The 13,838-nt window shown below is 68.6% G+C and overlaps 1 protein-coding gene across 1 annotated transcript; it reads left to right on the top strand.

Moving 5' to 3' along the window:
* The first annotated feature begins 1,616 nt into the window (after positions 1–1,616).
* On the top strand, positions 1,617–13,143 carry AMHR2 (anti-Mullerian hormone receptor type 2). Its single transcript, XM_074167617.1, has 11 exons — positions 1,617–1,629; positions 1,770–1,919; positions 3,171–3,342; positions 4,138–4,229; positions 4,723–4,832; positions 5,888–6,112; positions 8,009–8,123; positions 8,241–8,401; positions 10,459–10,606; positions 10,703–10,839; positions 12,883–13,143. The coding sequence occupies exons 1-11, from the start codon at positions 1,617–1,619 to the stop codon at positions 13,141–13,143; spliced, it is 1,584 nt and encodes a 527-aa protein (XP_074023718.1).
* Positions 13,144–13,838: the final 695 nt, after the last annotated feature.

Below are 13,838 nucleotides of genomic sequence, written 5' to 3'. Positions count from 1 at the left end.
CACCCCCCCGATACTGGAAACTACAGAGAATTGGTAGAAAACAGGAATTTTTTTTTTTTATTTAAATGTTGATTTTAATTTTTTTCCTCCCTTTACCCCCCCCCCCCGTAACCCCGACACCCCCCCCCCTCGACACCCCCAAATTCCCCCCCCCCCCCCCAGCAGGAATCAAGTGCCAAACCCCCAAACCTCGCCGAGGGGACGGGGTTTTGGGGTATGTCCCCCCCCCCTCGGTGACGGTCCCCGTCGTCCCTGATGGAGCTTAATTTTCCTATGGAAACGCGACCGGGAGGGAAGGGGGGGGGGGGGGCAGGTGCTCGCCCCCCCCCCCCCCTCCGTGTTTTGGGGGGCTCAGGGGATTTTTTTGAAGGGGGGCAGATGTCACTGGGGCTGTTCCCAGCAGCGGGCTGGGGGGGGGGGACAGCTGGACCCGATCGTCCCCATTTGTCCCCATTTCAGCTCCCCGGTCGTCCCCCCCCCCTGCTCCACACCCCCCACCCCCCCCAAAACACCCCCAGCAGCCCCCCCAAAACACCCCCAGCCATCCCCAGGACACGGCGGGGACACACACACACACAAACGTGCCTTGATAAGGGGGGGGTGACATTCTGGGGACGAGCCCCCCCCCCCCTCCAACACCCCCCCCCCAAGACTTTTCTATCCCCCCCCCCCCCCCCAGGGGGTTGCGGGGGGGGGAAATGGGGGTGTCAGGGTCGTTCCCACGGCTCCCCCCATCTCCCAGCTTTAATCCACCGTCACCCCTTAATTTAGAGGGGGGGGCCGGGGCCGGTCTATGCAGCGTGGGATGGGGGGGACACGGGGGGGGGGGTGTCCCCACAGAAACCGCCCCCCCCCCCCCCCCCCACTGGCAATAATTCTCTCTCCTTTGATCTTGTCATGTCGGGGCTATAGATTAATTTTTTTGGGGGGGGGGTGTATTTGTTTCTTAAAAATCCGGTGGCCGATGTAATAACGCCCGAAATGGCGGGGGGGGGGGGGGGGGGGGGAAGGTTTGGGGAGGAGGGGGGGGGCGTTGATTTTTATTTTTATTTTTTTTGTTCCCAAAGTGCTATTTTTTTGTACAAAAAGGATTTAGATGAAAATGTTAGAGTTTTTTGCGGGGGGGGGTGGGGTGGGGGTGGGGGGGGCTCCTTTGTAAACGGGGGAACGACGATTTTTCCTTTTTTTTTTTTTTTTTTTTTTGTAATAAACACGAGTCGCTGGCGCTGTCTGGAAATCTGCGGGGGGGGGGGGGTCCTTTATGGGGAGGGGGCACACACACGGATTCAGCCCCCCCGGGGTGGGGGGGGGGGGTGGGGGGCGGGTTTGAGCCCCATGTGGGGAAACTGAGGCACGGCCCCATGGAAGTTGGGGGGGGGGACACTGAGGCAGGGAGCTCGATTTGGGGGGGTACGGCTGTGCCTGGAGGGGGGGGGTGTTTGGGCTCGGGGGAGGGGGGGGGAAAGGGGGGCACCCAGTCCCTGCTCTCCTCCCCATTGCGGGGGCAGCACCTTCCTCCTCCTCCTCCTCCTCCTCCCCCCCGTGGAGGGGGGGGCACCCTATTTCCTCCTTCCCACTGGCCCCCGCACGGCTCATTCCACGGCCGGAGGGCTACCATGGGGCTACCAGGTGGGTGCTGGGGACCCCCCCCCACCCAGGGAGGGGAGGGGTCGGGGTGGGGGTGATGGGGTAAGGAATTTTTTTGGGGGGGTTGACAGACATCACCATCCTATTCCACCCCCCCCCCACACACACACACCCCCCCGCAGGCGCCCACAACCTCAGCTGCGTCTCCTATAAGCACCCCAGCGTGCGGGGGGGATTGGGGGGCGCGGGGGGGGCCAGGGCCGGCACCGTCCGTTGCCCCCCCGGCCAGTGCTGCATCGGCATCTGGAACCAGAGCAACGCGCTGGTGCAGGGTGAGACAGTGCCCCCCCCCGGGGGGGGGGTAAAAGGGGCTGGGGCAGGATGGGGGGGGGCCTGATCCTGCCCCCGGGGGGGGTAAAAGGGGCTGGGGCAGGATGGGGGGGCCTGATCCTGCCCTGGGAGGGGGTAAAAGGGGCTGGGGCAGGATGGGGGGGCCTGATCCTGCCCTGGGAGGGGGTAAAAGGGGCTGAGGCAGGATGGGGGGGGGCTGATCCTGCCCCGGGGGGGGTAAAAGGGGCTGGGGCAGGATGGGGGGGGCCTGATCCTACCCCCGGGGGGGGTAAAAGGGGCTGGGGCAGGATGGGGGGGGGCTGATCCTGCCCCGGGGGGGGTAAAAGGGGCTGGGGCAGGATGGAGGGGGCCTGATCCTACCCCCGGGGGGGGGTAAAAGGGGATGGGGCAGGATGGGGGGGGGGCTGATCCTGCCCCGGGGGGGGTAAAAGGGGCTGGGGCAGGATGGGGGGGGCCTGATCCTGCCCTGGGAGGGGGTAAAAGGGGCTGGGGCAGGATGGGGGGGGCCTGATCCTGCCCCCGGGGGGGGTAAAAGGGGCTGGGGCAGGATGGGGGGGGGCTGATCCTGCCCCCGGGGGGGGTAAAAGGGGCTGGGGCAGGATGGGGGGACCTGATCCTGCTTTTAGGGGAGTTAGTTGGGGGGGGGCACGGGGGGGGGGGATGTGGGGGGGTGCTGGGAAGCCCAGGTGCCTGGGTCCCTTCCCAGCTGCTTGACCTTGGCCTTGAGAAGTAGCTACAGCGGAGCTGGGATGGATGCGGGGGGGGGGTCTTGGGGAGGGGGGGGTGCCAGGCAGAGGGGGGAGTCCCAGGCAGGGGGGGCCCAGGGAGGAAGGGTCCCAGGCAAAGCTCGGGGGGGGGGCGATATCCCGGGCAAAGTGGGGGGGGGGGATGTCCCAGGCAAAGGGGGGGGGGGGGTCCTACGGAGGAGGGGAGTTACAGGGAGGGGGGGGGGTCACAGGGAGGAGAGTCCCAGGATGGGGGGGGTCCCAGGGAGGGGAGTCCCAGGGAAGGGGGTCCTGGGGAGAAGGGTCCTATGGAGGGGGGGGTCCCAGGAAGGAGGGGGCTCCAGGGAGGGGGGATTCCAGGGAGGGAAGGGGGGGGTGTCCCAGTGCGGGGGGGGGGGGGGTGTCCCAGGTCTCAGGGTCCCAGCCTGGGCCCCTGCCCCATCCCAGGTCTCGGGGTGCCCCGGCCAGCACCCTGGGGTGCCCCGGTGACGCTGTGGGTGTCCCCAGGCTGCTGGGGGGGCGGGGGGGCTGCCTGCCCCTCTCCCAGCTGCGCCCCCAGCCCCGCCGGCCCCCCCGGGGGTGCCATCCTCGTCTGCCTCTGCCACGGTCACCTCTGCAACGGCAACGCCAGCGCCGCGGGGACGGGGACAGGGACGGGGCTGGGGGGCGCCGGTACTGGGGGGGCACCGGGGGGGCGACGGGGTGGCTGGATGGGATCCGCTGGGAGGACAGGAAGAGACCCGGGGATACATGGCGGGGGGGGCTGGGGACCCGTGGGGGACTGGGTGCACCCATGGGGGGGACCCTGAGACCTTCAGGGGACCCACAGGGGGCTGTGGGACCCATGGCGGTGGGGGGGTTATGTGGGGGGGGGGGTTATGTGGGGCTGGAGGCCCACGAGGGGGGGGCTTGGGACCCATAGGGGACCCGTTGGGGGACTGGGGGGGTCCCATGGGGGGAGCATGGGGGGGTGGAAGCCCGCGAGGGGTGGGCTTGGGACACATAGGGGACCCGTGGGGGACTGGGGGGGACCAATGAAGGACGGGGGGGACCCATGGGGGGGGGCCTGAGACCTTCAGGGGACCCACAGGGGGCTGTGGGACCCATGGCGGGGCGGGGGGGGGGGTTATGTGGGGCTGGAGGCCCACGAGGGGGGACTTGGGACCCATAGGGGACCCGTTGGGGGACTGGGGGGTCCCATGGGGGGGGCCCTGAGACTTTCAGGGGACACATAGGGGGCTGGGGGATCCACGGGGGAGGGGGGGGGTCCCATGGGGGGGGCCCTGAGACTTTCAGGGGACACATAGGGGGCTGGGGGATCCACGGGGGAGGGGGGGGGGTCGTTCTGGGACCCCCGGGGGGGCTGGGGAACCCATGGGGTCCCGAAAAAAGGGGGCCACCCCACCCCGGATGCCTGGGTCCCCACCGGCTGGGGGGGGGGGGGGGCACACCCCGTGTCACCGCATCCTCTGTCCCCAGCGCCCGGTGGCGGGGGGGCCGGGGGGACCCTGTGGCTGTGGGGGGCCGGCCCCCTCCTCCTCCTCCTCGCCTGCCTGGCCGTCCTCGGTAGGGGGGGGGGGGACACGGGGTTGGGGGGGACAAGGGGACCCCCCCCGGCGCAGGCCACCCCCCCCACCCCCCCCCACCCCGTGTCCCCGGGGTGTCCCCGCATACGCGTGTCCCCAAATGCCACGTCCCTGGTGTCCCCGGGGTGTGGGTCTTCTGGGGTGGGGGGGTGTCCCCAAGTGCCGTGTCACCCTGTCCCTGGAGCGGGGCGGGGGGGTAGGGGGGGGTCCCGGTGTCTCGGAGAGCCCTGGGGGGGCCGTGTGCCCGGACAGGGTGTCCCAAATGTCCCCAGGGTGGGGGGGATTCCTGGGTGCCACATCCCCCGTGTCCCCAGGGTGGGGTGGCCGGGGGGGGTCCCTGGTGTCCCCCCTGGTTGTGTGGGTGTCCCCGGGTGGGGAGTCCCCGGGGGAGGGTGTTCCAGGGGGGGCGGTGTCCCCCAGGGGGGGTGGGAGGGGTGTCCTCAGTGTCCCCATGTCCCACGTCCCCACAGCAGCCCTGCGACGAGTGAGGACCCCCACGGGGCGGCCACCCCGGGGGGGTCGGGGGACAAGAGCCCCCCCGGATCCTCCCAGCCCGGACCTGCCAGCGCTGCGCTTCCTGCAGGTGCGGGGCACCCATGGAGGGGGGGCACCCAGGGGTGGGGGGACACCCACCTTGGGGACACTGATGGGAGGTTGGGGGGGGGGGGGACCGAAATGGGGGACACTTAAGGGGCAATAGTGGGGAGGCACCCACTTGGGGAGGGGACTGGGGGGGCACCCACGGGGGGGGGGGGGGGCAGCGGTTTGAGGTGGGGCACGATGGTACCCAGAGCTGAGGGTGTCTATGGGTGGCCAGGACTGGGGAGACTGGGTTCGGGGTGACCGGGACTGGGGGTACCCCTGGGTGCCAAGGGATCCCTGGCGGGGGGGGAGGCTTGGGAACGGGGACACCCATGGGTGCCAGGGGATGGGGATCCCGGGCAGGGGGGAGGGGGGGGGGTGTCTGGGGACACCCGTAGGTGCTTGGGGATCCCTGGACATGGGGGTGTCTGGGGATGGGGACACCCCTGGGTGGCTGGGGATGGGGTCCCTGGGCATGGGGGTGCTCAGGAACGGGGGGGACCCATGGGTGCCAGGGGCTGGGATCCCTGGGTCTGGGATGGGGACACCCCTGGATTCCTGGGGATGGGGTCCCCGGGTGTGGGGGTGCTCAGGAATGGGAGCACCCATGGGTGCAAGGGGATCCCTGGGGGTGTGGGTACTCAGGAACAGGGGGAACCCATGGGTGCAAGGGGGGTCCCTGGTTGTGGGGGTGTCTGGGGCCACCCATGGGTGCCAGGGATGGAAATCCTTGGGTGTGGGGGTGTCTGGGGCTGGGGATCCCTGCGGGGGAGGTTGCAGGGGGTGGGGACACCCCTGGGTGCATAGGGATGGGGATCCCTGTTTGTTGGGGTGTCTAGGGTGGGGACACCCATGGGTGCCAAGAAATCCCTGGGGGTGTCCGGGTCTGGGGCCACCCATGGGTGCCTGTGGTTGCCCATCCCAGGGGTGGGGAGGGTGGTGGGGAGGGGCTGGATCCCCCCCCCAGCCCCATTTGGTCCACTCTCCCCCAGAGGAGCCCCTCATGGTGGGCACCCATGGGTGGGTGGGTGGGTGGTGGGGGGGTGCCACCCTCAGGTTCTGCAGGCGGGTCGCTTCTCGGCGGTGTGGCGGGGCACCCTGCAGCAGCGGCCGGTGGCCATCAAGGCCTTCGCGGCCGGGGGGGCCGGGCGCTTCGCGGCCGAACGGGCCGTGCACCAGCTGCCCCTCATGGAGCACGAGAACGTGGCCCGGCTGTTGGGGACACGGGGGGCCGGGCCCCGCGCACGAGGGGGGCTCCTCGTCCTCCAGCTCTACCCCGCCGTGAGTGGGGAAGGGGGAGAAATGGGGGGGGGGGGGGGGGCTGGGGGGATGTGGGAGGGTTGTACATGGGTGTGCAAGGGCGTAAATGGGTGCACGTGGGTGTGAATGGGGTGCACATGGGTGCACGTGAGTGTACAGGGGTGCACATGGGTGTAAATGGGTGCATGTGGGTGTGAATGGGGTGCACATGGGTGTACATGGGGTGCACATGGTTGCACATGGGTGCACATGAGTGTACAGGGGTGTAAATGGGTGCATGTGGGTGTGAATGGGGTGCACATGGGTGTACATGGGGTGCACATGGTTGCACATGGGTGTACAGGGGTGCACATGGGCATAAATGGGTGCACGTGGGTGTGAATGGGGTGCACATGGGTGTACACGGGGTGCACACGGTTGCACATGGGTGCACATGAGTGTACAGGGGTGTAAATGGGGTGCACATGGTTGCACATGGGTGTACAGGGGTGCACATGGGCGTAAATGGGTGCACGTGGGTGTGAATGGGGTGCACGTGGGTGTGAATGGGGTGCACACGGTTGCACATGGGTGCACGTGAGTGTACAGGGGTGTAAATGGGGTGCACATGGTTGCACATGGGTGCACAGGGGTGTAAATGGGTGCACGTGGGTGTGAATGGGGTGCACATGGGTGTACACAGGGTGCACATGGTTGCACATGGGTGTACAGGGGTGCACATGGGTGTAAATGGGTGCGTGTGGGTGTGCGTGGGTGTGAATGGGGTGCACGTGAGTGTACAGGGGTGCACATGGGCGTAAATGGGTGCACGTGGGTGTGAACGGGGTGCACATGGGTGTACACGGGGTGCACATGGTTGCACATGGGTGCACATGAGTGTACAGGGGTGTAAATGGGGTGCACATGGTTGCACATGGGTGCACAGGGGTGTAAATGGGTGCACGTGGGTGTGAATGGGGTGCACATGGGTGTACACAGGGTGCACATGGTTGCACATGGGTGTACAGGGGTGCACATGGGTGTAAATGGGTGCGTGTGGGTGTGCGTGGGTGTGAATGGGGTGCACATGGGTGCACGTGAGTGTACAGGGGTGCACATGGGTGTAAATGGGTGCACGTGGGTGTGAACGGGGTGCACATGGGTGTACATGGGGTGCACATGGTTGCACATGGGTGCACATGAGTGTACAGGGGTGTACATGGGGTGCACATGGTTGCACATGGGTGTACAGGGGTGCACATGGGCGTAAATGGGTGCACGTGGGTGTGAACGGGGTGCACATGGGTGTACACAGGGTGCACATGGTTGCACATGGGTGCACATGAGTGTACAGGGGTGTACACAGGGTGCACATGGTTGCACATGGGTGTAAATGGGTGCACATGAGTGTACGGGGTGCACATGTGTGTAAATGGGTGCACGGGGTATACATGGCCATACATGCTTGTGTACATGGGGTGCACGGGGTGTGCGCGGGGCGTGCTGGGGGTGCACACACACGTGCACAGGCTGCTGGGGGGTGCGAACAGGCATGTGTGGGGTGCACAGGGGGTGCTCAGGGTGCACATACGTGTGCGCGGGGCGTGCTGGGGGTGCACACACACGTGCACAGGCTGCTGGGGGGGAGGGGGGAGCGTGTGTGCAAGACACTGGGGGTGCTCGTGCGTGCGGGGGGGGGGGGTGGTGGCAGTGGGCGTGCACACGCGTGTGCCCCAGGCTGCTGGAGTCACACACGCGTGTGCCCGGGCTGCACATCTGCACAGGGGCTGTGCCACCGCCGTGCGCACACGGTGACAGGGGGTGTCCCCTCAAACGGGGCTGGGGTGCAGCCGGGCACGTGCCAGGTGGGGGGGGGGGGGAAGCTGTCCCCGTGTCCCCCAGGCGTGTCCTCAGGCGTGTCCCCACGCGTGTCCCCAGGGCTCCCTGCGGCACTTCCTGGGCCAGCACGTGGGGACATGGGCTGGCAGCGTGCGGCTGGCACTGTCCCTGGCCCGCGGCCTGGCCTTCCTGCACCAGGAGCTCTGGCGCGACGGTGAGTGCACTGAGTTGGCCCGGTCTCTGCAGGGGTGTCACAGCGAGGTGGGGGGGGGGGGGGGTGGTGACACCCTCCGTGTCCCACTGTCGTCGTCCCGTCCCCGTTCCCGCCCAGGGTTGTACAAGCCCAGCGTGGTGCACCGGGACCTGAGCAGCCAGAACGTGCTGGTGCGGGAGGACGGGACCTGCGCCATCGGGGACTTCGGGCTGGCGCTGGCCCTGCCACCCCGCGCCCAGGCTGGCACCAGCGCCCGCCACGCCGTGCCCATCCGCAAGGTGACGGGAATGGGACGGGGATGGGATGGGATGGGATGGGATGGGGATGGGATGGGGACAGGGGCAGGGAAAGGGAAAGGGACAGGGATGGGGATAGGGGCAGGGAAAGGGACAGGGATGGGGACACGGGATGGGATGGGGATGGGGACTGGGATGGGGATGGGGACAGGAGCATGGGAAGAGACAGGGATGGGGACAAGGATGGGGACAGGGATGGGATGGGATGGGATGGGATGGGATGGGATGGGATGGGATGGGATGGGATGGGATGGGGACGGGCAGGATGGGGACGGGATGGGGACAGGGGCAGGGAAAGGGACAGGGATGGGGACACAGATGGGATGGGGATGGGGATGGGGATGGGATGGGATGGGGATGGGGACAGGAGCATGGGAAGAGACAGGGATGGGGACAAGGATGGGGACAGGGATGGGATGGGATGGGATGGGATGGGATGGGATGGGATGGGATGGGATGGGATGGGATGGGGACGGGATGGGGACAGGGGCAGGGAAAGGGACAGGGATGGGGGCACGGATGGGATGGGATGGGATGGGGATGGGGACAGGAGCATGGGAAGAGACAGGGATGGGGACAAGGATGGGGACAGGGATGGGATGGGATGGGATGGGATGGGATGGGATGGGATGGGATGGGGACAGGGGCAGGATGGGGACGGGATGGGGACAGGGGCAGGGAAAGGGACAGGGATGGGGACACAGATGGGATGGGGATGGGGATGGGATGGGATGGGGATGGGGACAGGAGCATGGGAAGAGACAGGGATGGGGACAAGGATGGGGACAGGGATGGGATGGGATAGGATGGGATGGGATGGGATGGGGACGGGATGGGGACAGGGGCAGGGAAAGGGACAGGGATGGGGGCACGGATGGGATGGGATGGGATGGGATGGGGATGGGGACAGGGATGGGGACAGGGATGGGGATGGGGACAGGGATGGGTTGGGATGGGATGGGATGGGGATGGGATGGGGATGAGATGGGGATAAGGGCAGGGAAAGGGACAGGGATGGGGACACAGATGGGATGGGATGGGATGGGATGGGATGGGATGGGATGGGATGGGATGGGGATGGGGACTGGGATGGGGACAGGGATGGGGATGGGGACAGGGATGGGTTGGGATGGGATGGGATGGGGATGAGATGGGGATAAGGGCAGGGAAAGGGACAGGGATGGGGACACAGATGGGATGGGATGGGATGGGATGGGATGGGATGGGATGGGATGGGATGGGATGGGATGGGGATGGGGACTGGGATGGGGACAGGGATGGGGATGGGGACAGGGATGGGTTGGGATGGGATGGGATGGGGATGAGATGGGGATAAGGGCAGGGAAAGGGACAGGGATGGGGACACAGATGGGATGGGATGGGATGGGATGGGATGGGATGGGATGGGATGGGATGGGGATGGGGACTGGGATGGGGACAGTGGGGATGGCAATGGGGATGGAACAGGGATGGGGACAGAATGGGGACAGGGATGGGTTGGGGTGGGATGGGGACAAGGATGGGGACAGGGGTGAGAATGGGGATGGCAGAGGAACGGGGACAGGACAGGGATGGGGACGAGACAGGGATGGGGACAGGGAGGGGGATGCCATGAGGATGGGACAGGGATGGGGACAGGGATGGGAAGGGGAAAGCGATGGGGACAGGGATGCCACGGGGACAGGGATGGGATGCCGTGGGGATGGGGACAGGGACAGGGCTGGGAACAGGGATGCCACGGGGACAGGGATGCCACAGGGATGGGAACAGGGACAGGGATGGGGACAGGGATGCCACGGGGACAGGGATGCCACAGGGATGGGAACAGGGACAGGGATGGGGACAGGGATGCCATGGGGACAGGGATGCCACAGGGATGGGAACAGGGACAGGGATGGGGACAGTCCCGCCGCTGTCAGTGGGGCGTGGGTGCACACCCCACCTTGCCGCCAGCCTTACCGGGGAGGGGGGGGTACCCACCCCTGTCGGGGTGTGTGTGTGTGTGTGTGTGTGTGTGTGCCACGGCGGGGGGGTGCCAGGCGGGCACCCAGCGGTACCTGGCCCCCGAGATCCTGGAGGAGAGCCTGGACCTGCGGGCGTGGGGGCGGGCGCTGCGGCAGGCGGACGTCTACGCCCTGGCACTGCTCCTCTGGGAGATCCTCTCCCGATGCCAAGCCCTCAGCCCCGGTGAGCACCCAGGGGTGCCCCCCCCAGGTCCCCCCCTGTGACATCCCCCCCCCCCCATCACCCTCTGACACACCCCCCCCCCCCCGGCCCCTCCAGGAGCCCCCGTGCCAGCCTTTCGACTGGCCTACGAGGCGGAGTTGGGTGCCAGCCCCACGGGTGCCCAGCTCCGGCAGTTGGCCGTGGAGGAGAGACGGCGCCCACTCATCCCCCCCGCCTGGCACCGGGCCCCCCAGGTCAGACACCCCCCCACCCCCCGCACATCACCCCCCATGGGCACCCATGGAGGGGAGGGGGGAGAACCTGTCTGGGTGCCCAGGGGTGCCCGGGGGGGGACCCAGGGGTGCCCTGGGGTTCCTGTGCCCTTAGGTGTCCCTGCCTGGGTGCCATGAGGTGTTTGGGGGGGGTGCCATGGGGTGGTTGGGGGTGCCATCCGGGGGGGGCTGCTGGGTGCCCAGGGGTGTTTGGGGGGGACTCAGGGGTGCCCTGGGGTTCCTGTGGCCTTAGGGGTCCTTTCCTGGGTGCCCAGGGGCATTTGGGGCGGTGCCCAGGGTGTTTGGGGGTGCCCAGGGGTGTTCAGGGGGGCTGCTGGGTGCTATGGGGTGCCCGGGGGTGCCCTGGGGGGCCTGCTGGGTGCCCAGGGGTGTTTGGGGGGACTCAGGGGTGCCCTGGGGTTCCTGTGCCCTTAGGGGTCCTTTCCTGGGTGCCCAGGGGCATTTGGGGGGTGCCATGGGGTGTTTGGGGGTGTCCAGGGGTGTTCAGGGGGGCTGCTGGGTGCTATGGGGTGTTTGGGGGGGGTCTCAGGGGTGCCCTGGGGTTCCTGTGCCCTTAGGGGTCCCTGCCTGAATGCCCACGGGCATTTTGGGGGGTGCCATGGGTGTTTGGGGGTCCCCTGGGAGGGCTGCTGGGTGCCCAGGGGTGTTTGGGGGAGTGCCATGGGGTGTTTTGGGGTGCCCGGGGGGGGGGCGCTGCTGGGTGCCCAGGGGTGTTTGGGGGGGACCCAGGGGTTCCTGTGCCCTTAGGGGTCCCTTCCTGGGTGCCCAGGGGCATTTGGGGGGGTGCCATGGGTGTTTGGGGTGCCCAGGGGTGTTCGGGGGGTCTGCTGGGTGCTATGGGGTGCCCTGGGGGGGTCTGCTGGGTGCCCAGGGGTGTTTGGGGGGACCCAGGGGTGCCCTGGGGTCCTGTGCCCTTAGGGGTCCCTGTCTGGGTGCCCAGGGGCATTTGGGGGGGGTGCCATGGGGTGTTTGGGGGTGCCCAGGGGTGCCCTGGGGGGGCTGCTGGGTGCCCATGGGCGTTTGGGGGTGTCCAGAGTGGGGGTCCCTGCCTGGCCACTCAGGGGTGTTTGGGGGTACCCTTGCCTTGGGGGGGGTCCATGCCTGGGTGCCCAGGGGTGTTTCGGGGGGGCCCAGGGTGCCCATGCTCAGGGGGGATCCCTCCCTGGGTGCCATTGGGTGTCTGGGGGGGGGGGGGACGGGACTGCTGGGTGCTCAGGGGTATTTGGGGGTGCCCCGACCCAGGGGAGGGTCCCTGCTGGTGGGGTCCCTGCCCTGGGGGGGGGTGTGTGTGTCAGTGTCTGGGGGGGGGGGGTCCTTGCCCCAGGTCAGTCCTTGCTTGGGGGTCCCTGCTTGAGAGGGGGGGGGTCCCCTTACCCTGGGGGGGTACCCCTGCTTGGGGGGGGGGGTCCCATTTTGAGGGTTCCTGCCCCGGGGGGATATCCCTGCTTTGGGGGGGGTCCCTGTTCAGGGGGTGGGGGGGGGAGCTCTTACCCTGGGGGGGTACCCCTGCTTGGGGGGGGTCCCATTTTGAGGGTTCCTGCCCCGGGGGATATCCCTGCTTTGGGGGGGGGTCCCTGTTCAGGGGGGTGGGGGGGGGAGCCATTACCCTGGGGGGGTACCCCTGCTTGGGGGGGGGTCCCATTTTGAGGGTTCCTGCCCCGGGGGATATCCCTGCTTTGGGGGGGTCCCATCTTGGGGGTCCCTGTTCGGGGGGGTGAGGTGGGGAGCCCCTACTGGATGTCCTTTCCCAGAGGGGGGCTGTCCCTGCTTGGGGATCCCTGCCCCGGGGGGGTCCCTGCTTGGGGGGGGTGTCCATCTTGGGGGTCCCTGCCCTGGGAGGGGGAGTCCCTCCTTGGGTGGCCCTTCTCAGAGTGGGGGGGTGTCTGTGCTTGGGGGGGGGGGGGTGTGGGGGTGTGTGTGTGTCTCATACCTGTGGGTTCCCCCGCCCGGCCCCCCCCCCCCCTCTTGCTGAAGCCGTTGTTCGGCGGGGGGGGGGTCCCGCAGCCGGGGGGGGCCCTGCCGGAGCTGCTGGAGGATTGCTGGGACCCCGACCCCGAAGCCCGGCTCTCGGCCGAGCGGGCGCTCCAGCGGCTCCAGCGCTTGGCTGCCGGCCCCCCCCCGACCGCCGGGACCCCCCCGCCTTCTGCCGCCCCCCCCGCAACTTCTCTCGGCCCCTCATCGCCCACCGCCGCCCCCCTGGGGGGATCTGGACTCCGGACCGCCCCCCCCGAGGCTGACCGAGAGGTGGGCGTGGAGGGAAACTGAGGCACGGAGTGGGGGGGGCGCGGGGGGGGGGGGACGACGACACTGAGCTGAGACGCCTGGGTCCCTTGCGGAGGGGGGGGGGGGGTCCTTTGCGGGAGGACCCAGGCGTCCGCCACCCCCCCCCCGCCTTCTGCCGCCCCCCCGGGGGTCCCCGGCGCCCCCCCCCCCCCCCGCAGCTGACGGAAAGGTGGGTGCGGAGGGAAACTGAGGCACGGGGGCGGGGGGGGGGAAGAAGGGGGGGGTGGACGGGAGGGGGGGTGGCATACACCCAGGCGTCCCAGTTCACTTCCCAGTTCAGTGTGTGTCCCCCCCCAGCAAGGGACCCAGGCGTCCGGTCCCGCCCCGGGGCGGATCCAGGCGTCCGGGTGTCCCCTCCTTCCCCCCCCCCCCCCCCCCCACCGCTGCCGGCCCCCCCCCTCCCTTACCCACCACCGCCCCCCCCCCCGCCCCGCCGCTGACCGAGAGGTGGGTGCGAAGGGAAACTGAGGCAGGCAAGTTTGGGGGGTGGGGGGGGGCAAAGGGAGGGCACGGGGACCCAGAAGTCCCAGTTCACTCCCCAGTTCAATGTCCCCCCCCCAACCCCCCCCCCTCCCTCCCCTCGGTTCCGCCCCGGGGAGGGCCCAGGCGTCCGGTCCCTCCCCCGTTCCTGCGGGCGGGGCCGCGGCCGGAGCGGAGGCGGCAGGTGGGAACGGACC

This window comes from Numenius arquata, unplaced genomic scaffold (genome assembly GCF_964106895.1).
Source record: "Numenius arquata unplaced genomic scaffold, bNumArq3.hap1.1 HAP1_SCAFFOLD_1637, whole genome shotgun sequence".
NCBI lineage: Eukaryota > Metazoa > Chordata > Aves > Charadriiformes > Scolopacidae > Numenius > Numenius arquata.
Note: the sequence above shows the minus strand (reverse complement) of the source record. Positions and strands in the feature narration are given on the sequence as shown.

Bases quoted from the DNA above. Each gene is read 5' to 3' on its own strand.
- AMHR2 (XM_074167617.1), top strand. The intron at 8,124-8,240 runs GTGAGTGCACTG...GTTCCCGCCCAG, and splicing joins CCAGGAGCTCTGGCGCGACG to GGTTGTACAAGCCCAGCGTG. The intron at 10,607-10,702 runs GTGAGCACCCAG...CGGCCCCTCCAG, and splicing joins ATGCCAAGCCCTCAGCCCCG to GAGCCCCCGTGCCAGCCTTT.